The sequence below is a fragment of the Lissotriton vulgaris genome, chromosome 3_1 (genome assembly GCF_964263255.1).
Source record: "Lissotriton vulgaris chromosome 3_1, aLisVul1.2, whole genome shotgun sequence".
NCBI lineage: Eukaryota > Metazoa > Chordata > Amphibia > Caudata > Salamandridae > Lissotriton > Lissotriton vulgaris.
Genome location: NC_141689.1, coordinates 41,415,019 through 41,440,546, shown reverse-complemented (window position 1 = coordinate 41,440,546; position 25,528 = coordinate 41,415,019). Strand labels below are relative to the sequence as shown.

General features: G+C 49.2%; 1 protein-coding gene across 1 annotated transcript in view; it reads left to right on the top strand.

Annotated features, from left to right (window-relative positions):
- Positions 1-25,528, top strand: part of LOC147725893 (long-chain-fatty-acid--CoA ligase ACSBG2-like) — a 680,835-nt gene that overhangs the window by 49,556 nt on the left and 605,751 nt on the right. The window contains exon 2 of the mRNA XM_086960036.1: positions 20,084-20,242. Coding sequence (XP_086816162.1) covers positions 20,084-20,242 — 159 coding nt within the window. The remainder of the gene's footprint in view (positions 1-20,083; positions 20,243-25,528) is intronic.

Here is a 25,528-nt window from a genome sequence, read left to right as displayed (position 1 = left end):
TGGAAATCGACAACCCTATTACCCGATGGGAGAGAATGAAGGACCCCGTCTTGGTCTCCAGTTGGATACCCCACAAGGGATGTCAGACAACTGCGTGCTGGAGTTTCTGCGTGCAGGAATCTGTGTCTTATGTCAGCGTGGAAGCTTCTCCTATAATTATCTAGTGTTCGGTATGGTTCTTTTTTTGTACCAAAAGATAAGCTCTGGGTTCCTTACACAATTGGTATGTTGTGACTATGATTATGCGAATGAGCCTAGAACAATACCTGAAATTATGCAAAGTAGTTCGCCCCAGGATGAAGATGACCATGACTTTTACGCAGAGTATTTTCATGCTGTGATGTAAGTCATATGCAAGGGTCTTTTCCAAGAATCCTCATGCATAATAAATTAAGCTAGTTTACAAGAAACGGATCAACATTTATTCAGCACATAACTGGTTAAAAGGTTAGTGCTAGAGCCGTTATCCAGAGCAAGGTAGGACAATGGTAGGTAAAAGGTTGTGTAGCTACCTAGGCCTAGATTGGCTTACACTGGGGTTCATACATCTGCCTGGTAGTGGCAAATGGAGCAATTCTCCTTTTTTGTACACAATAACATATTTCCACAGTCAACCCAAGTGTGTGCTGACTGCGATCTAGCAAGGCTCTTAGGTATCTGGAAACGGAGACCTTTGTTTGACTTAATTTTTGGAGGGCGAGCCTAGCTAAAGTTCCTCTAACTCCCTTTCTTATTTGTTGAGTGGCAAATGGTGGGCAGCCATTCAGGAACCACACCAGGGCTTGCTGTTTTTCAGGGGGCACCTCTAAGATGCCCTCTGAGTGCATTTAACATAAAATTCCTCATTGGCATCAGTGTGGGTTTAATGTGCTGGGAAGTTTGAAGTTTGCTACCAAACTTCCCAGATTTTAGTAAAGTATTTATGGAGCTTTGGAGTTCGTAATGACCAACTCCCAGAACATATTCTCATTATGGCTGTACTACACTTACAATGACTGAGATTCAACTTAGACACTGTAGGAATACAGGGCTCATGCCACTGGACCCTCACCTAAGGGCTAGTGCACCCTGCTAGAGAGGTGGCTTACCTAGGCCTCAGGCAGTCGGGTGTAGGCGTGGCACTCAGGGATGTGTGCCCTGCTGACTCTTCACTTTTCTCTGCACCAAAACACACAGCCTTCGATGGCAGTGTGTGGGTATTAAGGTACAGGCCCCCTTAGGGTAGCCCAATAGGAGCTTCAGCCCTTAGAGGCCTTCTCTGGTCACAGTGCCCCTGGTACCCATTATACCTCTTACACGGTGCTTACCTATGTCCAGAGACGTGTCAATTGTGGGTACAAAGATATCGTTTTGGCCTCAAAGCTTGATTGCCAGGGACCCAGGGCACATCAAGTCAGGTTGCATCAGATGCCAGGCAAAAAGTAGGGAGTAAACATGCAAAACAGGGCTCTTTCCTAGACAAGCCTGTTTATTGTTGTACTAATGGTTCTTCTAGCCATGGTGAATCTGGTTCAGTCTTTAATGGTAAAGCATATTGGCTCTTGACCAAGTAAGGGGATTATGGGAGCTTACGGATTCGCCAAGATGGTCCAGTATTTATACAGCCACTTACAATCTCGCCATGGAGAATCCTTGTGGCTCTGGATCAATAAACCTTTTCCACCGTAGATGAATTAGAGCTGTTCAGAATCTTCAAAATATCACTTACCTTTAGAATTTTAAAGAATAGTCAATGATGAGAGGTTAGAAAGTTTCTAAACCTTTATTCAATTAAAGGTTAGTATCTCTGAGTATCTTTATTCAGTTTAGTAAGTTTACAGAAATAAAAAAGTTTGGTTAGAAGTCAGCATATGATAAAACAATACACAGTGTTTCCTAAAAAAACCCAATAAACTAAAGAAGGACCTAATCTAGATAGAACCCATGAAGAGTTCTTTGGAAAAGAGCAAGAGGGATGAATTTCTCATAAGGTGAGTTCTGGAAACTCACCTGAGTTCCCTACAGCTGCGATACTAACTGTATATGATGGAACGATCTCTGCAGGAGCATTGGTCTCAAAAAGCAGAAAGAAGTCCGCAACCCTCCATAACGAAGAGTTTAAGGTCAGGAAAAATATCCAGCAGCAGGACCGCCCCGAATAAGGTATGGAGTAAAAGATGGGGTGGAAAAATGAGAAAAAGTATTGAATAACTAGCTAGGAACACTCACTAATATAGGTTCATAGAAATGTAACAATTTTGAAGGCGTGTTCGTGTAATGTCAAATAAGAATCGTCCATTTTGCAGGTGGTGTCGTTCGTAGGATTACTCTTCTTCCTATTCCCATAGTCTGCATTCTTGTCGTCGCATTTGATACAGTTCTGCTACGGCCCTTGCTGCATGCGATTAAGTTATCATGAGAACTCTTACCTAAACTAGAAGATGAACTTGAAGCTCGATGCGTAGACTAAGGCTAGTTAGTAATATGAAATCAACTATCAATATTATTCAGAAGCATCCCCCATAAAGTCTCTAAATCATCATTCCTCATGTACATTTTTAATAAGTTCATTGTATTCTAGTGAATGATCTAACATGGGGGTGAGGCAATAAATGAACGTGCGGTTGGAGGCTTTGTGTCAGGTGAACGTTCAAGGAGTGGTAGAGCCAAAGGGGGTCTTGTTGTGTACACCGACTTAGCACTATCATGCTCTGTTAAAATATTTCCCTTTAATAATAGTGACATCCAGATACTGTTGATCAAAAAGGGGAAAGAGTCCCTGGCATTGATGAATTTTTACAACGCTGTTAAACTTAAAGGGGGTTGTAAGATTGGGGATCTAGATCATTTTTTAAGGGACAACATGGAGAAACTCCCACCTCAGGTCGTCATTGTAGGTGACTTGAATGTACATCCTTGTGGGAACCCAGCAATTACCCCAATAGGTTTAATGGGCTGTAATAGACTTGAAGGCTTCCACTTCGATCATACCCCTCGAGGAAATTTGCTGAATGCCTTTATGGATGACTTCGACTTAGTTACCGCCATGTCTCAGGTGGATGATTACACCCTTTATGAAATTCCTACCTTCAAAGGCAGCGTGGGGGGTTCCTATATCGCTCACATTCTTTATTCTAGTAATCTTAGTTCCTGTATATCTAGTTTAAAATTTTTTAGAGAATCCATTGAGTGACCACAATCCTGTTTGGACTTATTTTGGAGGGACGCTCCTCAATATACAAGAAGAAAGGCCAGACAGTGGGGTCCTAAAATGTAAGGACGGAAACAGACGTCTAAAGTGGGAAAGGGTGAACTCAGCCAAACTTTATGAAAAGATTAATAGGACTTGTAATATTGAGCTATTGACCTGCGTATCTCCCACACCCTCAGCACAGGAAATTTTATTAGCGTTTAACGGCATAGTCACTAAAGTTGGGGGAATGCTAACAGTAGCCTCTACAGGCTGAATCAGTAACGCGCCAAAGTGGTTTGACAATGCATGCTCAAAGGCAAGCCGTGACCTAAAGTCAGCCCTTAAGGCCAATCCAAGGGACCAGGTAAACATCAGGGCTGCTCGGCTCACCTACAAAAGGGCTCTGGTTAAACGCAAAGCAGAAGTAAAAGCGTCCACCTGGGAAAACCTGTTCGATCCAGAAATACTTGGTAACAGCTCTAAATTTTGGGGCATTATAAAGACACCCCCCTTTGCTTCCACAGGTGAATCCCCACTAAGCACCAATATTACAGAAGATGATTGGGTCTCACATTTTAGTCGTATTTTTAACAGCGATATACCACAACCCATATATGACCAAGGTGAACCAGGTTTTAACCCCCTGCGTTTCAACATTTGTGAGGTGGAGAAGGGCATCATGGGTTTAACCAGCAGGAAAGCAGCCGGGCCTGATGGTGAGCCTCCGGACCTTTTTAAATCAAGGACATCACTTTGGGCCCCCGTTCTCACCGCTGTATTTAATGCAGCCGCTGACCATGGATGCCCAAAGTCTTGGGGGTTGTCCACAACAGTCCCCGTTTTTAAAAAAGGGGACCGAAACTGCACATCCTGCTACAGGCCAATATCTTTAATTGATTCGGTTGTAAAAGTAGTAGGCGGTGTAATCTTGAATAGGCTAACAGCCTGGGCTGACGAAAATAATATAATTTCTCCAATTCAATGCGGTTTTAGACCAGGCCACTCCACCATCTCCCAGTGTCTCAACTTATACATGGTGTTAGGTAAATATACGTTGGCATGCCAGGGCACCGTCCATATGGCTTTTATGGACCTCTCTTCAGCCTTCGACTGTGTCAGCAGGGGCAAATTATGGGAGGCAATGAGAAATATGGGGGTGGAGAAGACCCTGGTCAATTTCCTGGCGGATTTACACCAGGACACTCGAGCTAACGTGCGATACACCCAGGACCTGAAGGTGACCAGGGGATTCGGAGTACACCGGGGTGTAAGACAGGGTTGCATCCTGGCCCGTTTCTTTTTAATCTATATATCAACAATCTGGAAAATACCCTCTTAAAAACATGTGCTGACTATCCCTTTGTTGGACGTAAAGGGCTACCTGTTTTACTTTATGCGGACGACGCCGTTTTGTTGGCAAGGACCGCAAAAGGGCTTCAACTGCTGCTTAACACCTTCTTTACATTTATGAAATCCCGGTATCTCTCCATTAATAACTCAAAATCTTTTGTTATGAATGTAGGTACAACACATAACAAGGAGTTTTCATTTCATGTAAACGGGGAGAAGATTCCTATGACTAAAACTTTCTCCTACTTGGGGGTCCTGTTTGATAACCAACTGAAATGGGGCCTTGCTGTACAGAAGAAAAAAGGGGAGATAAAACGGGCAAATGCAGCAATTTTTAATTTTGCAAGGAAAATGGGGAAACGCCCAATTGCTGCTTTGCTAAAAGTATATCAGGCCAAGAGCCTGGCTATAGGCTGCTACGGAAGCGAGTTATGGGGGCACACGAATGTTAAGGACTTGGTGGTAGCAGAAAATAATTTCTTGAAACAGCTTTTTGGGGTTCCAAGAGGAACCGCCAATTTTATAGTGCATGAGGAATTAGGTTCCCCCTATTTAGGTGATACCATTGCACTTCGGCCTTTAACATTCTGGCCTAAATGCTGGCTAAATAAAGACCTCCCGCTAAACCACCAGCTCTTGAGAGAAGCACTGATATGGGATAACATGTTAAAAATCCCGTGGCTAAAATACTTTAAAAAAATGTTTCACTGCATTGGGGCGCCTGGAACTTTTCTCAAATCCCGACTCAATTACAGTAACCGATGTAAAGTTTGTGAAAAACACTTTCCTTCTTTCGCAGCTATTCCAGCGGGAGGAGGTGGATCTAATGAAAAGCAGCAATAGAAACTATGTTGTCATACAAACCACTTTAAGCATGGAACCATACCTGACCTGGCCAATGTCGAGTTTTGACCGTTTCTTGTTAATTAGGTTTCGGCTGAACCTCTTTCACTTATTGTTAGCCGTTCCAAGAGGCAGCCACCAAGGCCAAGTATTACCTACCTGCAGCTGCGACTGTGTGTCTCCGCAGGACTTGGTGCACTTTTTATTCTTTTGCCCTATATTATGATATTCCCCGGAGGGCTTATCTTAAGCCTCTCCTTAAAAGACTGAATTTTACTCAGATTAAACTTGCACTTTGTCACCTACAGCTGCTAAATAACGAATGCACTTTATTTGTAATCAGTTTTTTAAAATTAGCCCTAAATTTAGAATCAGCATGGAGGGATAATGCTTGATATTGTTGTACATATTGTTGTATATACTCACCTACAGACTAATTGTGTTTTTCTCCTGTGGATATTGTGGTCTCTTTTATCAATTTGTTTTTATAATGTATATTAAATTGTGCTTTTATGGTTGTTTTTTGCAAATAACCGAATAAAGATTGAAATTGAATAGTGAATTATCTAACATGGGGGTGAGGAAATAAATGAACGTGCGGTTGGAGTCAACACATTTGTAAACATCAGTAATGCGAAGCAGTTGCACAAATATGTTTTACTGATGAAACAGTGAGCAAGAGTCGAAAGAAAGGTTTTGGACCTTATTAATATATGCAATATGGAATGGTTTCCTGGTGCAAAAAAAATTTAACTAGTAAATATTATAGTAACATTCTTAATTCTACATGTGATTATTAATTCATTGTACACAGTTTACTTATTAAGGTTTCACACGTTATGCATTTACATTTTTCATGCAAGTTATTTCCTAGTTTCTAGGGGATGTATGACGGTACCACGCGTACTTGTACAACGCGTACCGTTACAATGCTACTTTTACCATGCAAGTCGTTACAACGATTTGCGTGGAGGGGCCCTGGATAGTAAATTATTTAATTTACTATTCCAACTCCAGTCCCCGTGGACTCTAGGGAAAGGAGTTGGATAGTAAATTAAAGTATTTACTATCCTGGAGCGCCCCCCAGCGCATTTCGTTGTAACGACCTGCGTGGTAAAAGTATCGTTGTAACGGTACAGCGTTGTAAAATATGCGTGGTAACCGTTGCATACCGTTTCTACAGCATTTAAACCCATTCTAAATTACAATTCTAATGCAATTGACTAGTCGTTTTTCACAATTTGTACTATTTCTCTCAAGATTGCGAGAGAGTCTGTGAGAGAAAGGCATCTTGAATACTGTTGACCACAGCATAGTGTTCAAAACCCCCTCCATTTATTTATGTACTCTTACAACCCACTCCTTGCTAGGGGTGCAATGCCACAGTACTTGTCTGTGTAGAGTCTGTGAAGTCCTCCAGCAGGCACCTCTTGCATGCGTCGCTGGTTAGTGGAGGTGGAGCCGCTCCGGGTGGTGTTGTTTTGCACGGCCACGGGCATCCTTGGCCTTCATAGACAACCCTTTCAGCCAGCATGCACCAGTCCGTGTCCTATTCCTTTTTCAACCGATCTAGTTGTGGGTCTTGCTCCGCACCCCATCATTTAACTATGTTGCGCTTTGCAATAGACAGGCCCAGTGTAACCCACAGTTGGCTTATACGTGGTAGCTCTCTCTCTCCCCACACATTCAGGAGGCGCTATTTTGCCATTGGGGTGAGGGAGGACCCACACACCTCATTTAAGCACTTAACCACTTTCCCCAGAAGACCTGTAACCTCGGACATTCCCATAGCACACGGTGGAAGGTGCCCACTTGGTTGCAGACTTGTCTACAATTGCCCGTCATGACTCTACCCTTTTTGAACAGTAGTGCATGAAGTTTGAGTACCAGTGGAGCGACCTTGGGTAAGTTAGCTAAGCTGCAGCAGCACCAGTCCGAAGGAGCTGTGCTGGAGGTCCTGAGCCCTTGATGCTTGGGCCCAAACACAAGACCCATAGCGAAACAAGCAGGTGCCCACCAGGGCCGGCCGCGGTAACACTCTTCGGATGCTGTTGAACTTCTCTTGGTACTTGGTTCTTAGTCAGTCATGGATGGCAGTTGGGGATTTGCCGGCACTGCTGACACTTACTGACCGCATATAGTCTAGTTAAACTTGCATCCTATCGAGTACTGTGAAACCTACAGCCTCTGATGTCCATGCTAGCCTCTGCTGGCCAGACGCATCTAGGCTCTTGGACATCACCTGAAGCATGACGGTTCAGGTCTCGCCCCATGACCCATCAGCTCCTCTGTAGCCATCTCTCCTTCTAGTAGCTTTTTATTTTATTTTTTGGGAAAGGGCACCTCCAGTTCCCCTCCTAAGCTCCCTCGAAGTGGGGTACGGGTAGCCTGTCCTAGCAAACTATTTAAATGTCCTCAGATTACTGGTTCCACTCTTGCAAGGGGAGCTGTTGGTCAGTATCCCAAACTTGATGCACCAAGGAATCTCCTGCTCACTGTTGTGGGACTGCGGTTGCGGCTTCTGGTCAGGAGACCTTAACACAGTGACTGGAAGTTGCTGTACCATTTTCTATTCCCCAATTGCAGTAATGCACAAAATCGCAATCTTCACGCAGACTGGTCCCGCAATGGTCTTTATTCTAGGACATGAAGACAGGGGGAAGCTGGGTGTCTATTCTCAGGAGCAGCAACTTGCTCCCACCGGTTCTGCCCCCCACTTTGGGTGTTAGAATCAGTGGGATAACCAAGCTAGAAAGACAAGTATGCCCACCTTTGCCAACCACACCCATCAGGTGGGGGAGGAGAGGTGAACACATCTCCGTCCCCTCCATCATGGAGATGAGGGGACTCAGCCAGTTAGGGATGTGCGGTGCCTTGTAACTTGAAATGTGTTGGTACTGTAGTGAGAGCCTACCATTGTTATGTCACTTGCACACATCCTTCCCAGTGGAGGGTGGCATAATAGGGGGGTGTACCCACCCCAAGGAAGGAGCCCATTGGTCCCGACCTGCACACCCTTTTTAACACCCCTAAATTTAGTGTTTAGAGGCAACCATGAACCGTGCCATGTCAGATTTGAGGAAGAATGAAGAAGGACCGAAGAGCCGTGCCCTAGCCCTACCGGCCAGTCCCATCTACGACCTGCCTACAGCGAGAACCCCGGTGAGTCCAGCAGCCAGAAACCCCAGAGTATGGAGGACCTGCCCTGCCACCATCTTACAGACTCTGACTTCTGTGAGCACCGTATTTGCTCAAAGCCAAAACTCACCCACAGGATCCTGATTCAGGTGACTGCGATGCTGCAGCACTCTGCACCCGATGCCCCTGGCCCGACTTTGAGCAGCGCAACACCACGAGGAGCTCTCTACAGTGATCCTGACCTGGGACCGAGGTCTCTCCAGTGATCCTGACCTGGGATCTGGGATCTGGTGATCCCCGACCTCCCTCAAGATGACTCCTTTAGCCCAACCTGAAGGGACACCCTGTCGGGAGCTGGTAAGAAGACCCAACACCAAAAGAAACCCGTGGACCCGACACCCCACGGCCTTGAGTGGCCCAACCGACGGTGTCTAGGCATCCCCCAAGAACCCAACTTACCTCTTCAGCCGATTGTCTCCTTCAGGAAGTCTCCCTGCCCGAACCTGTAGCAACTTTGCCGAACCGAAGGTCTCCTTTGGAAACCACGGGGTCCCCGACGTCTTCTTGGCACACTGCACCAGGCTGCCCCTGTGCCGCTGGTGATGCAACTCCTGTGCTGATTGTTGGCCCCTTCATTGCTGACCTTAAACCCAGGAGCTTTGCTCCAGCTTCCAAGTGGCCTGCTCGTCAGCAGTCCCTAATCAAAGGCCCTCTTAGCCACATTGGCTAACACTGGGACCCTGCACTCTGCACCCTGCTGCCCCAGTGCTGCTGGTGGTGCAGCTTGCACCTAGACTTGGAGGAACCGTGGTCCTAACCCCCCAAACTCCCACTTGTAAGCAGCAACCACGCGATAGAATGGACCCGTGTCACACGTTCACGTGTCCACCAGTGGCTCGGTATATCTCAAGCCCCCTCTCGAGAAGCAGGCAGACTGCTGCGGTCTTGACATCACTGTTTGTGCCTTACGTTTGGTATTTTATTTATCCATTTTCATCATACAGGGGGCTTGAGATATACCGAGCCACTGGTGGACACGTGATCGTGTGACACGGGTCCGTTCTATCGCGTGGTTGCTGGTATGCACTGACTTGGCAACCATAAGGTAAACAATCCAGACTGACACAGTCTATGTGTTGTTTTGACGTGCTCTCGATGAAAACCTCCGGATGAAGGGGTGTTGTGTATTCACTGCTGTGATCTGTTTTTAATGTCACCACAGGTCTGTAGAATGATTGAGTGTGAAGATTGATAATCGAGAACCCCACACTGCCCTGATGAAGTTGCTGGAATGTGGAGCAATGAAACATGTCGGCACTAAGTAAATGAGTATGGTATATAATTAACCATTTTTAATTGGGAGGGTTTGCAGCATTGGAAGAAAGGTGGATAGCCGGCAAACCTTACCAGATTTTTAATTTTTGCAAACCGAATGCACTGGTTCTCCTTGGGGTTCTAAGAGCATATTCATGCAGTTTTTTGAATAGTGCACATATTGGTCTCTGTTCACCATTTTTGCACCTCACCATTATTATTTATGCACATGCTAATTTTTGTTTTTCTTTCTTTACACATCACAAAGAGAGAGTGACTAATGATGAGAAGTGGGTACACTGGTAATTGCTAGCCAGGAACCCCCTTGGTTGCTGCTACCGTGAGGCACTCTATCTTTTCTCACAATTTTTAGTGAGAAGAGGCCCGTTGAGATGCCTTCTTTTTTACAGAATAGACACCTTGACCTAAGGGATTAGTGTTACTTTACACACCTGTGGGGTTTAGAAAAATGATGGTGGATCAGATCCCATTAGTAGGTCTTTTATATGGGTGTTTTTGAATAGGTAAGGCTCTATATTGTTGTTACTTGGTTGAGCGGGGTGCAGCCTTACCTTACATCCCCCCTAACACTCCTATTGATTGAAAAGAATATACAGAGCCAGCTTCCTACGGTCTTCACCTCCGGCTACTCCACGTATCTTCTGATGGTTTGTGTGGCGTGCGTAACCCTGCGTATACCTCTGTCTTCACCTCCGGTTACTCTAAGCATCTTTTTATGGTTTGTGTGGTGTGTGTAGCTCTGCATACACCTCTGTCTTCACCTCAGGTTACTCAAAGTATCTTCTGATGGTTCGCGTGGTGTGTGTAGACCTGTGTACACCTCTGTCTTCACCTCATGTTACTCCAAGTATCTTCTGATGGTTTGCGTGGTGTGTGTAGACCTGTGTACACCTCTCTTTCTCTTCACAGGCTGGTTTCTCCGCCTTCCTTCCTACATCCTTTTTTTGTTGCTTTGCAGTTCCTTGTGTGTTGTTTGCAGATCTGTTCTTCTTGCAGATACATCTCACGCGGTATCCTTGTTTTACTTTATTTCTAGTTTATTCTGAAGAGATCCTGCTTTCTGACTGTTTGAGTTAGTTCTTGCATTTTAGGATTTACCAAATACCTGCACTTTTCTGAGGCCACTTCTATTTTTTTCCTTTGCTTTGGAAATGCTTTCTTTTCACTATTTTAGTGAATAATGTAACATAGCGCTTTCGTTTTAAAACTGGCACGGTTTCTTGCACCATGTTTGTAAACTGGGTTGTGACCAAAATTCTGTAACTTTCATCATCCCTGTCATTATCTTCTCATGGAAGGCAAAAGGGAGTGATGGGTAAGACCAATAAATGTGGGGTGTGCACTGCTTTTCATGGCCGCCTTCTGAAGCGTCTTGACTCTGTACCATCCCCAATCCCGAAATCTTTGTGTGACCTTCGTACCTGACCCCTGTGTTTTTTTAAAAGCTGAAGGCTTATCCATGCCACTCCACCCAGTGCTCTTGCTCATGCGTATATCCTGTTCTGATTTTTGTTATAGGTTTTTTTTCACTTTTTGCTAGAACTCTGCCAACTGGAGCAAGGGGCTCCTCTCACCGAAGCTAGCTTTCATTTTCAATTTCGATCTATTTTGGTTGTTGTGTGGGCAGATTGCCTCTCCTCTCCAGTGCTGCTTTGCTGTCTCCAGCTCTGAACTCCATGGAGTCCTTGATCGCTGATCAAGGGGCATTGTCTATGCTCCCAAACCCATCAAGGATTCATAAAGCGCTGCAAACCTGTTCAATAAATGAAAACTTGGACGGAGCAAGGAGAACACTCAACAAGCATTTGCAAAGCAATAGGTCTCGCATGTACGCGAGTATAAGCCATTGTAAATTACAATGCTTTTTATTTATGTTTTAAAACGAAAACAAAAATAAAAGGCATTGTTATTTACAGTGTCAATAGCTCAAACTCGCGTAAATGCGAGGCCTGTTGCATTGGAAATGCTTAGCATGATAAGGCGGCAATGCTGTTTACGTCATTACGCGTCACCGAAATGTCAGCACGGCGTCGAGAACACGTTTAAATATAGTACACAGCCTGACGTCAAGTAATCAAGTGGTGGTTACGATCTATTGTAAAGAAGCGTTAGGAGTGCCCAGGGAAACATGCCCTGCTTCATCTTCAGTTGTTCATGAAGGTTAGTCACTGCATGGATCATTATTCAAATCTCAATCTACTGATTAATTGTCAATACGATTAGCATGAGGGGTTGTTTTTGGCGTGCTTCTCTAGCCTCTTTTTTTTCTTTACTTAAAAAAAAAATCAAAGGTGTCAGTCCATCAATTTCAGGTCGTCTTTCCTCAGATGAGCCTCATAACTGCTGTTGCTGTTGTTTCCCTTGTCCACAACTGTTTGCCCCATTAAATCCCGCACCACTGGACTGGAATGAGAGCTATATGTTAGGCTGTGAATGGATTTCATGTTTTAAAAAAAGTTTCATCTGCAATTCCCGTAGTACTTGGTGTATAGGGTCAGACACCTCTTTTTCGCGGTCCCATTGATGCAGTTTTTCCTCACTCTGACACACTCTTAACCCCTTCCATGCTGATGACGGAACCGCTCCGTCATCAGCTACAGTTGAGCTGTGCTGATGACGGAGCGGTTCCGTCATGGCCCGGCCGCCGCGCCTGCGCGGCGCTGATTTCGCGCCTGCGTGGGCGTTCTAATGAGCGGGGCGGGTCATGACGGAACTGCTCCGTCACCAGCATAGCTCAACCGCGGCTGGTGACGGAGCGGCTCCGTCACCAGCATGCGGCCGCCGCGCGGCCGCCCCGCCCCTTTAGCGCTGCGGCGGAATAGCCGCCGCAACGAAGGGGTTAAAAGAAGAAACCTGTAGATCACCCCGTGCGCGGTACCTGTGCCAGCCTCTCCCGCCCTGGGGCTGGGCTTCTCCGGGGTTCAAAGCCCTCTTCAGGGGCTGGTGAACGCTGCTCAGTGAGTAGGGTCTCGCGCAACAGCCCTCACCTGGGAGTCAGCTTCCATCGTCATTCTCTTCACGGCAGGAAGTAAGGGCCAGATGTAGGTAATCCAGATTTACCGATTATAAAATACCGAATTTTACCAATTCGATATTTTAGAATTGGTAAATGGTATGTAGGTATTCATTAGGTAAGTATTACCGAATCGGTATTTACCGATTCGGTAATTCCCATTGATTCCTATGAGCCTGGAGGCCCATAGGAATGAATGGGAATTACTGAATCGGTAAATACCGATTCGGTAAAAGGGGGAACACATTGAAGGGTGGCAGGGTGTCACTCTGACACTCTGTTGCACCCCTAAATAGTGCATGGGTGCACATGTTGCAGGGCATGTATGTCTGCCACATGGCACTGTAATAATTAGCAAAAAATTGCTTCTTTTGGGGTTTTCAATATTCACCACCAACTTGTGGTTGGTGGTAAATAACGAATCCTGAGATGGGAAAAGGGCTCACTTGAGTGCTCTCTACATTAAGGATTCAGTAATTTACCGATTCGGTATTTAAGAATTTGGTAATTTACCGATTCCTTAAATTACTGATTCAGTAAATTACCAAATCCTAACATTAGGCCCCTAAAGCTGAAAAGCCTAAGACCGGTCGGTAAAGGCCAAAATTACCGAATTTCGTCCGTTACCGACCGGTATAGGGCGACCTACATCTGACTCTGTTACTGAAACTCACATCTCCATTTTATTAGCCATATTTAGAATAATTGGTTTGGTAAGTGAAGTACTGTAACATTTTCTGCCCCTTTAGTCGCCCCTTTGCATTTCATACTCCGTCTTTCTTGGAGTACAATGTCTTGGTGCTCATGGGACTGGGGCTCAGATGGTGGTTGGGGCCTAGGGATAGATGCCCACCATGGCTAGGAAGGCTGTGCTACCCTGACATTATCCTGCAGTAGACTGTGTGATTGTGAGTCCACTGGGGGTTCACCAGCAAGGCTGTGCTGGCCAGAGGGAGCACGCAACCTGTTTACTCCACCTCTCTTGAGTCCTCTTGGTCAAGCAGCTCAGCCTTTGACAGCAGGTCTGAAAATGTTAAAACCCCCCCACCCCCATGCACCCCAAGGTTTATTGGTGGCCTTTATATTCACAAATGGAACAAACCTCATAGAATGATACTGAATGAGTAACAGAAATGGTAGAGTGAATAAGTGTTGAGTTGCTAAGGTTTCAGCAGAAAAAGCTCAGAAGAATAGAACTGAGAAGTCCCACAGGGCCTGAGTGCCAAGGAATGTACAGATAAAGGCTGTTTATTTTGGGTGTTTGAGTTCCTGCGTCATTTCATTTTCTCCCTTCATTTGTGCACCTCCATGTCTACATTTTCTTGCTCTTGCTTATTCGGTGCAGCTTTTGGTACTGATGAATCTGAAAGAAACAGGTTAGTATTAGATTCCTTACCTTAGAATATCCCCAGGCGTCAGTCTGGATCCGGAAACTTTTGCGTAGCAGTACCCCTGCGCGTCGGTAGGCGTCGTCTGCAGGCGTCCCCTGCGGCTCTGCGTCCGTCTTTGGCGTCGTGCGCCGTGATGACGTCGCTGGAGTATATAGACGCCGCCTCCGCGCGCTGACGTCGGTTCTTCTTTTTTCCGCGCCAGTTAGCGCAGATCCGAGAAGTGCAGTACTCCGGTCTTTGACCAAAGTTATTGATCTTTTTGACTCTTCTTACGGTGCCAGTAGGATGCCCGGTTTTAAGAACTGTGATGACTGCGACCGCACGATGTCGGTCACGGACCATCACCGACTCTGTCTCCGGTGCCTGGGCCCCGACCACGACGTGGACGCCTGTGTCGATTGCCGGGCCTTGACGAGTAAAGCTAGGCAGAAGCGGTCCCGCAAGCTACTCGAGCTGCTGGTGTCGGGCCCGCGTCGAGAGGTCCCGGTCGGGCCGGAGGTCGAGGGAGCGGTCGCGGAGCCGTCACGAACGCTCCGGAAGTCGTCACCATTCCTCTGGTTCCTCAGGTAGGAAACACAAGAAGTCGGGGCGTCGTCATCGTACCCCCGACCCCCCCCCCCCCCCCCCCCCCCCGACGTGGCCGGGGGTTCGGGTGGCCCCACCCCGCGGCTCCACGTGAGCTGCCGGCGCGGCCTGCTCCATACCCTACGGTCCCTGGGCAAGGCGCGACGCCCGAGGAGATAGAGGAGTTCCTCATGGCCATGAGAGCACTGTCTCCTCCAACGGGGCCTGCGGCGCCTTCGGGCCCTGTGGCCCCGTCCGAGGGCCCTAGCGGGTCGGGTGCTCCTGCCTCGACGCCGCCGGGTGCTCCGTCCCCGGCGCCGCCAACGGCTTCGGCCCCGGCGCCGCAGGGGCCTTCCGGATCGACGCCGGCTGGCCAGCCGACCTCTCCGGCGCCGATTCCATCGGGGTTGCCCCCAACGCCGTCCCCGCGCGGCGCCGGTTCTCCGGCGCCGGCCCCGGGCGGTGCCGCCCCCATACCCTCTCCGACTCCGGACACTGAGTCGGACCGGCGTCGCCCGACGCCGAGTCCGACGCCGATGGGGCCTGTGAACCCCGGGGAGCCAGTCTACAATGTTGATCCTGAATATGATGAGGATGTAGATTACAGAGAGGATTGGGAGGGGTCTGAGGACCCTCTGACACGCGAGTGTCAGTACAATGTGGACTGGACGGGTGACTTGGGTGACGCCAGTGGTCTAGATGAATCCCCTAACCCTGGCTTTGTCTCGCCTCCTACCGTGGCTTCGGAGGAGGGGGCAGCTTATTCAGTGGTATTGATGAGGGCTGCCAAGGCCTTGCACCTTGAGCTCCCCGTCGCGGCCGTGAGGACTAACATCCTCACTGAGGTCCTCAAACCGCAGTCATGCCCACAGGAGCCACTGCTGCCGTTCAACGAGGCCTTGACTGACGTTCTGTTGGGCAGGTGGTCCTGGCCCGCTTCAGGTTCGCCTGTTGATAGGAACGTGGCCAGACGCCACCGTCCGTATACGGATGACCCCAAGTTCCTGTCCACCCATCCCACCCCTGAGAGTCTGGTGATCCAGGCCTCGACTTCCCAAACCGCATTCCCGTCGGCCCCGCCCGACAGGGAATCTAAGAGGTACGACCAGTATGGAAAAAAGGTCTTCTCGTCCCTGAGTCTGGGACTGCGGTCTTGCAACACCGCGTGCCTCTTGGGCCGCTACACCCACTCTCTGTGGGATACGGTCGCGGACGTGCTGCCAGAATGCCCGCCGGAGGTACGGGCAAAACTCGGCAAAGCTATGATTGAAGGCCGAGACGCAGCGAAATACTCCATCAGGTGTGGTCTTGATACGACCGACTCGCTGGGCAGAGCGATGTCCACGACGGTGGCGATTCGTCACCACGCCTGGCTGAGATCCGCCAACTTTTCGGCAGATGTCCAGAATGCCTTGATGGACATGCCGTTCGATGGCAGTCGCCTGTTTGGCGACAAAGCGGACCACGCGCTGGAGCGCTTCAAGGACTCCAGGGTCACGGCCAAGTCCTTGGTTCTCTTGACCCAGCACCAGCAAACTGGTTCGTTTCGCTCCTTTCGTTGCCAAGGAAGGGGCGGTCCCACACGTGCTGCCAGCCACGCGCCGCAACAAACTTATCAACGCGGTGGCGGCCGTGGAAACCGGCGTGGTGGCGGTCGGGGACAACGGCGGGGTCAGTCCACACCTCCCCCCGCAGCATCTGCCTCCAAATCCTCCTAGTCCGTGCTTTCAGGCCCATGCGACGCCGGTGGGTGGCAGGGTTCGCCATCACCACTCCCGCTGGCGCGCAATCACATCGGACAGGTGGGTGCTGCAGCTCGTCCGAAGGGGCTACTCCCTTCCCTTCGAGACCAATCCTCCAGCCATGCCACCGCAGAACCACCGTGTGTCGGGGGACCACTTGGCACTTCTGCAAGAGGAAGTTACGGCCCTCTTGGCCAAGAGGGCCATCGAGCGCGTTCCTGGGCCAGAAGTAGGGCGTGGTTGCTATTCCCACTACTTCTTGGTGCCCAAGAAGGACAAAGGGGGCCTACGTCCTATCTTGGATCTACGGAACGTCAACGGCTTCCTCCGGAAGGAGAAGTTCAAAATGTTGACTTTGGCTCAGGTCTTGGCTGCCCTAGACCCGCAAGACTGGATGGTAGCGTTGGACTTGCAGGATGCGTATTTTCACATCCCCGTCCTGCCGGCCCACCGGCGTTACCTGCGGTTCACGGTAGGCCACGAGCACTTTCAGTTTATCGTGCTCCCCTTCGGCCTTACAAGCGCCCCACGGGTGTTCACAAAGGTGATGGCGGTGGTCGCAGCCCATCTGCGCAGGTTAGGGGTTTCAGTCTTCCCCTACCTAGACGACTGGTTGTTGAAGGCGGGCTCGCCCCTGACAGTCGTCCACCACCTTCAGATGACGGCAGACCTCCTGCACGAGCTGGGGTTTTCCATCAATGTGCCGAAATCACACCTGTGTCCCTCTCAAAAGCTCCTTTTCATCGGAGCGGTTCTCGACTCGGCGCAGTTTCGGGTTTATCCTCCGGAACGGCGGGTCCAGGATATACAGGCTTTGATTCCCATCTTTCAGCCGTTATCCCGGGTTTCGGTCAGGTTGACGCTGCGGCTGCTGGGGCTGATGGCTTCCTGCATCCTTCTGGTGCATCACGCCCGGTGGCGGATGCGGGCTCTGCAGTGGGACCTGAAGTTTCAGTGGGCCCAGCATCAGGGCAACTTGTCCGACCATGTCTTGATCTCGGAGGGCACTGCGAGACAACTGCAGTGGTGGCTTACGGACCGCGATTGGGTCATAGGCAGATCCCTCTCCCTTCCCCAACCGGAGCACGTTGTTGTGACGGGCGCGTCCCTCCAGGGCTGGGGAGGCCACTTGGGAGAGGCAGAGATCAGAGGCATCTGGTCTCCGGCGGAGTCCCGGCTCCATATAAACCTGTTGGAGCTACGGGCGATTCGTCTAGCACTGAAAGCATTCCTCCCCTTTGTCAGAGGGAGGGTAGTGCAGGTGTTCACGGACAACACCACTGCCATGTGGTACTGCAACAAACAGGGCGGGGTGGGGTCGTGGACCCTCTGCCAGGAGGCTCTGCGCCTCTGGCAGTGGCTGGAACTTCAGGGCGTGACTCTGATGGTTCAACACCTGGCAGGTTCTCTGAACGCCAGGGCGGACGAACTCAGCCGTCGGTGCTCGATGGATCACGAATGGCGTCTGAACTCGGACGTGGTGCAAGGCCTCATTCTGCGATGGGGAGAGCCTTGGTTAGATCTATTCGCCACAGAAGAGAACGCGCAATGTCATCAGTTCTGCGCGTTGGAGTTTCCAAGACGGCACTCGCACGGCGACGCCTTTCGGCGCGAGTGGAGTTGCGGTCTGTTATACGCCTTTCCGCCTATACCACTTCTGCCCAGAGTGCTGAAGAAGATCAGGCGCGACCGGGCCCAAGTCATCCTTGTGGCTCCGGACTGGGCTCGAAGGTACTGGTATCCCGAGCTACTCAGCATGTCAGTCGGTCCCCCGATCCGCCTGCCTCTTCAGGTGGACCTTCTGTCGCAGCAGCAGGGGACGGTCCTCCACCCGAACCTGTCCAGCCTCCACCTCCATGCGTGGACATTGAGCGGCGACAGTTGAGGCAATTTGACTTGCCTCCTGAAGTCTGTGATGTGATTCTGGCAGCCAGGCGTCCCTCCACTAAGTCGGTATACGCCTGCCGGTGGAACAGATTTGTGGCATGGTGCACAGCAAAGGCTGTGGACCCTCTTTCTGCCCCTCTTTCCGAGGGTCTCCTCTTTCTTCTCTCTCTTGCCCAGCAGGGCTCTGCTCTGGGCACTCTCAAGGGCTACCTTTCTGCCCTTTCGGCCTTTCTGAGGCTACCTGATCAGCCTTCTTTGTTCAAGTCCCCTATTGTAACAAGATTCTTGAAGGCCATCACACACATGTATCCACCTGTTCCGTTTGTGATGCCTCAGTGGGACTTGAACCTGGTTCTAACCTTCTTGATGTGTGCTCCCTTTGAGCCACTTCATTCCTGTCCTCTCTGTCTCCTGACTTTAAAGACGGCCTTCCTGGTTGCCATCACCTCTGCCAGGAGAGTGAGTGAGCTCCAGGCTCTTTCTGTCAAACCTCCTTCCATGTCCATTCATCCAGACAAGGTGGTTCTGAGAACTAGACCTTCTTTCCTGCCCAAAGTAGTCTCTGCTTTTCACATCGGGCAGTCCATCACCCTCCCTTCCTTCTTCCCGCCTCCGCATCCTTCAAAGGATGAAGAGCGGCTCCATCGTCTGGACCCAAAACGTGCGCTCTCATTTTATATGGATCGCACACGCCAGTTCCGGGTGGATGACCAACTGTTTGTTGGCTACATGGGTGCGAAGAAGGGACGGGCGGTGCATAAACGGACCATCTCTCGGTGGGTCGTTCTGTGCATCAAAGCGTGCTACTCTTTGGCTCGGAAGGAGCCTCCTGTTGGGCTGAGGGCCCATTCCACTCAGGCCACAGCGGCTACTACTGCCCTGGGCCAGGGAGTCCCCTTGAAGGACATTTGCCAGGCGGCTACGTGGACCTCGCTGCACACCTTTGCGAGGCACTACTGCCTGGACAGTCAAGTCCGGAGGGATGGCTTCTTTGGCCATTCTGTCCTCCAGGACTTTCTGGTGTGAGATTGTATTGGTTCGCAGACCCACCACCAGGGTTGGTATTGCTGGGGTATCTATTCTAAGGTAAGGAATCTATCACTAACCTGTTTCTTTCAGATGAACAAGTTACTTACCTTCGGTAACGATATATCTGTAAGAAACAGTAGTTAGTATTAGATTCCTTACTGCCCCTCCCATCCTCCCCGTTCTGCGAACTGATACATAGGGTTAAGGACATCCCTTTCAGGGCCCTAGTTTCAAATGGCACCAGTGTTGGTTCTTACATGGCTCGGCGTGTTCTGGCGCGGAAAAGCTGTGTACAAAGAACTGACGTCAGCGCGCGGAGGCGGCATCTATATACTCCAGCGACGTCATCACGGCGCATGACGCCAACGACGGACGCGGAGCCGCAGGGGACGCCTGCAGACGACGCCTACCGACGCGCAGGGGTACTGCTACACAAAAGTTTCCGGATCCAGACTGACGCCTGGGGATATTCTAAGGTAAGGAATCTAATACTAACTACTGTTTCTTACAGATATATCGTTAGCGAAGGTAAGTAACTTGTTCTTCTTGTTGCAAGTGCAGGCTCCTTGTCTTCAGTTCCCTTCGCAGCGTTGATGTCGCTTTCTTCTCTTCCTGCTAGAGATGCTATTCTGCCGCCGCTGGAGGGGACAGTGATGAGGTACTGAAGGCTCAGCAGGTGGACGAAGCCCGAAGAAAACATGCCATCAGCTCGCCAACCATCTTCTCTAAAATCATCGACCGGATCATCCCCGCGGAGATCGTTTACGAAGACGAGAAGGTGACATCCGTTCTGGGGTAGGGGCATCCTTCAGGGGTGGTCAGGATGATCAAGTTGCAGTCAGAGCCCTCTGTGATCCTGTGTAACCTGCTCACCTCACTTTGAGCCAGTTCTGTGTCCAGGGTGGAGGGTCCTTCTGGTTGAGGCAGGATGCGCGTGATTCAATTATGTCTTCTTTAACCAGCCTTGGGAAGGCTTGATCTAAATTCACTTGGGATTGACTTTGTATCTCATTGGCCCTTCACTCTTCCTTCACTGCATGGAAGGTTAGTCTGCTGGTCCCCCCTTTCACTTGCTCAAGATATGATTCTCCTACTTTGTTTCCTGCTCTTCATGCACACTTGTTGACTAATACAAATGGGAACTATATTTGTCAACTTTGAGAATGTTCTAAAAGTAAATGAGGACCGCCAAGGTGGCTCTTGCTATAAAAGGGGTAGAGATTTGCAGTGAAGACAGAGAGCTTAAGTAGGCAGCAATGGATAACTTATATCTGTTAACTCGAATTAGGAGGCGTTGGACTTAAATGCCCCTTCCATGGTAAACCGGCGGCTATCCCCGCCCTGAGTGACCCGACTGCATGTGAAGATGGTGTCCTCACTTGTTCATTGACGCAACCAGCACAGTTATCTAGTATGCAGACTGAGGGCTAGGTCTGTGCATGAGGACTCTGAGGTTCAGATTCTGTTCTGTGACCTCGAGGGGTGCAGCTCGCTTGCCGTTCGTCTTGGCATGGGACGGTTGTCCATGATCTGCGGGTTTAACATAAAGCGGAGGTGGCAGCATTACAGTTTTATAGATTATTATACTGAACAGACATTTTTCTTGGTTCAGGTGGAGTGCGGTGACTACTGCCCCACTCGTTTAAAGTTCCACGTATATGTAGCACCCAGACCGTTGGGCTTGAAGTATTTCGGGGTTCCCAAGGCCTACACGCTCCAGAGATTACCCACTTACACACAAGAACTGTTGGCACGGAAACTGTAAAAGGCAAAGAACAAGTTTATTAAGACCCCATGGGGTGGTGGTACACTCAAACAGCACCCTTCGGTAATGCTAGAGGTATCACACCGAACACCGGTGTGACCCCGTTTATATACAATTTTGGGGCAATAAAAGATAGGCGGCACAAGTTAAGACATAGTTTTAGGGACATATATGGTCATGTTTTGGGATACTGCCAGCTCATTGGAGGGTTTCAAACCCACTGGTCAGTTAGCGGCACATTCCTGAAGGTTTACGGGTCAGTGGGAACTGCGCATGTGTGGCTTGACCAGTACTAAAAATAGCCTGTTGCTGGGCAGACCAGAGTGGTCAGTAGGACGGACAACGGACTAAAGGGCACGTCGGCCACGAGGCCGCTCATGATCTAAGATGGCCGCCGCAACACTCAAAATGGCGTTATCGTATGTAGCCAATTTAAGGAGGACAACGTGTAGTTTCAGCTAATCGCTAATACGAACGGGCCAATTACGACAGACGACCCTTTTAGCGTTTAGCTGAATCTACCTCATAATGAACATAGTCTGGATGTTCGTCCTCGATGTCAATTAACATAATTTGTGTCACCTCTTTGTGTAGCATCATTTTGTCATGGGCAAGAACTCGTCGTGATGGTAGGCAAGCTGATAGACACATTGAACATAAGGCTGGGCCACATTGAATACATAAGCATATAAAGAACATTGCTCCAACAAGTATACAGAGAATTGTCAACAGTTTCCAGCCCCAAGTTGCAATCATGGACCAGAACCATCCTGAAAGTGTCCAAGTCCCATTGTCCGGATGTATCTCAGCAGCTATTTTATGCAGCTTGGAAATAGCATCATACACAGATGGAGAATTGTCCGGGACGTATACGCAACAGCTGCTTCCGATAATTCTACATGCCCCCCCACGATCAGCCAACACAACGTCCAACACCATCCTGTTTTGGAGGGTGACAATTCTGGAAATCTGTAGTTCCTCGGTAATATTCCCCAGGGCAATGGCAGTGTCATTCGCAACAGCCTCGACAACGCGTGTCAGTCGTCTGATTTTCCGGCTGTTCAATGCAGCCCCCACAAAGGAGAATAGTCCCAGATTGAAATCCACATACTGTTGTAATGCAGTGTCCGTTTGATCAATGTCCTCTAGGGCAACAGTTCGTTTAACCCTGTTCAAAACGAAATCGTGGTACAATGTGTAATCGTTGTGGTACATCGGAGGGGCAATGAATACAGGTGGTAGCACAAAAGATACGTAGCACGTACCCAACCACCCCACTGGAAGCTGATGGTACCCCTTCGTTCCACAGATAAAGTATGTGTTTCGAGATGCAACAAATGAAATGCCATTCGGGCTATCAAACGTGAGAGTAATGTTACATTCACTTTTCCCCACTGCAATCGTGCCCTTGTTTCTAATACATAGATCGGCTTTTGTAGCAATGACATTTATGACATGGGCACTAGATACATTCACATTTCGCTGATTGCTATACATACGTGGGGCAGATACATTGTCGGGCCTATACTCTTCCCATTCAAAACGTGTACCCTCAGCCTGGGGAAACCCATCCTTGTCATGGGAACATACTTTATTTAAACGGAAAAGCACCCCCCCTTTAGTTGGCCATCTCAGAGTAAAGAGGAGGGTGTACCAGGCGTTGCATGACCCATTGTGCGAAAACGGAAGTGGAATAAGTGGGGTGCCCCCTCTCTTCTGGTGCCCAGGCAACATTCCACACACCCAGCAATTAGAGGTATTGGTCATATTATGCGTGTGGTGAAGAATCTGAATGAAGCTGTTGTTTAAATACGTTTGGCGATGGCGCTCTTCATGGAAAGGCAATGTAAAATGAAAATGTTCAGACGGTGCCGGGGTAGTCGGCAGCAAATGTTCACGTACAGGCACCACAAGTTCGACTACCCAGGCCATAACAGCTATCACCACAATAGTTAGAACAAAGAGAAAGGCACCCAATATTTTCTTATCACGAGATGCCGTTGATGCCATAGTTCAAGAAAGTTTGTGCAAAGTCTCAAGTGGCACAAATTGTTCACAAATTGTCACAAATACACGTGCGTGTATACCTAAAAAAAGAAAAATGCGGTGCTGAACTCCGAGGTAGCCGTTGTTTTTTTCTCCGGGCCAAGACGGGTGTCGCTACTCTGGCAGAACTGATCCCCCCCCCTTGGAATTCCCGGTTTCCGTTTCACAAACCTGGAGCGGTAACCAACCAGTCTTAGAAAGGAACAAAAATCTTCTTATCGCGGTCGTAGATTGTAGCGCTCTCTTCCAGTAGCAGATTGGTCCGGGAAGGCTCCCTCCACTTCGGCCGACGTCACAGCTGGGCTCTTTTCTTTCTCCAAGATCTCCTTATAATCAGTCAGCACAGCAGGAGTCACCAGATCCGGAGAGACTCGGCGACAATGTGTCGAATGCACCCACCGCTTCCTGTTGGTCACTCGTACTGCGGTGCGGGTCGCCAGGAGGACCTGCTCGGGGCCCTTCCACCTGGGTTCCAAACTGCTTGCTCTCTCAAACGAGCGGATCATCACATGGTCCCCAGGACGAAGATCGTGGCCCTCTCCAGTAGAGTTGTCAGGGAGCGCTTCTCGAACCTGTTGATGAATGGAGAGCAAATCATTTGTTAATCGTGCCAAATAATCATTCATCATAACACAAGGCACATCATGTATTAATCGCGGCTTGGGCACCCCCCAGATATTCATAGGGCGGCCAAACACCACCTCATAGGGCGTAAGGCCGGTTCGTGAGTGGGGTACTGATCTGAGAGATAGTAGTGCTAGCGGCAACGCATCTGGCCACTTCAACGATGTAGACGCCACAATTTTGGCCAGCTTAAGCTTCAACGTGGCATTGTACCGCTCGACCAAACCTGCTGACTGAGGGTGGAATACAGCGTGGAACTTTTGCTGAATCCCTAACCCCTTCAGTACATATTCCACAATCTTTCCAACAAAATGGGGCCCATTATCGCTCCACAAAAATTTGCAGACTCCAAAGCGAGGAAAGAATTCCTTAAGCAACACCTTGGCTGTTGTCAAAGCCGTATTGTCTTTCGTGGGGTAGGCCTCAACCCATTTGCTAAAAGCACACACCACCACTAGGACGTACTTCAGGTTATTGCAGCGCTCGAGTTGGATGTAATCCATTTGAAGCACTTCAAATGGTGCAGAAGGTGGAACGAACCCTCCTTTCGGAGTATGGGTCCCCTTTCCAGGATTGTGTTGCAAGCATACCAGGCAGGTCTGCACTACTCTCTTTGCAGTGTTCGCAATCTCGGGATGCTCCCAAACTCGTGTTAAAAGCCGAGTGATTGCAAGAGCTCCGACATGAGCCAGTCCATGTGTCATCTGGACCATCGCCTGTAAGTAAGCCGCAGGCAATTTCCACTTCTCCATGTCTTTGCTTCTCCAACAACCCTCGTCATCTAGTACCCCATCTGCTGCCCAAGCCGCAAGTTCAGATTCTGTAGCTGAATTTTGAATATCCCGTATCTCTGCTCTAGCATCACTCCATCGCTCAGCCTGCGATTGTACCACGTACATGGGGGAGCTAGTTCGGGACATAGCCGTTTGCCTTGCTATGCTGTCTGCAAAGGCATTTCCTTGACCCACTTTATCCGTAATCTTCTTATGGGCACTGCACTTCACTATCGCTACTTTTTTAGGGCTAAGCAACGCGTTTAGGAGATCACGCACTAACTCTCCGTGCATAATGTGCTCCCCATGTGACGTCAGAAACCCGCGTTCCCTCCAAAGAAGCCCGAAGTCATGGGCCACTCCAAAGGCATACCGGCTGTCCGTGTATATATTCACACATAATCCGGCACTCAATTCGCAGGCTCTTGTTAAAGCTATCAGCTCTGCTGCCTGAGCCGATTTTTGTGGTATTCTAGCTGTTTCCACCACCGTCTTAAGAGTCGTGATCGCATATGCTGCGGAAGTCGTACCATCTGGCAGCCTTAAACACGATCCATCAACCCACAGTTCCCCATCCACATCAGGAAGTGGCACATCCTGTAGGTCAACACGACCCTTTGTCTGTTCCTCAGTCAAGAAAACACAGTCATGATGTTTTTCTTCCTGACCCCCCTCAGCCGGATAAGGCAACAAGGTGGCAGGGTTCAAAGTAGCGCATCTTTTCAATGTTATGTGTGGCGCTAGGAGTGTCAGCTCATATCCTGTAAGTCGTGCACTCGTGAGGTATTGAGTCTTTGTTTGGTTTAACAGGGCATCTACTGCGTGGGGGACTAACACCAACAATTTGTGTGATAAC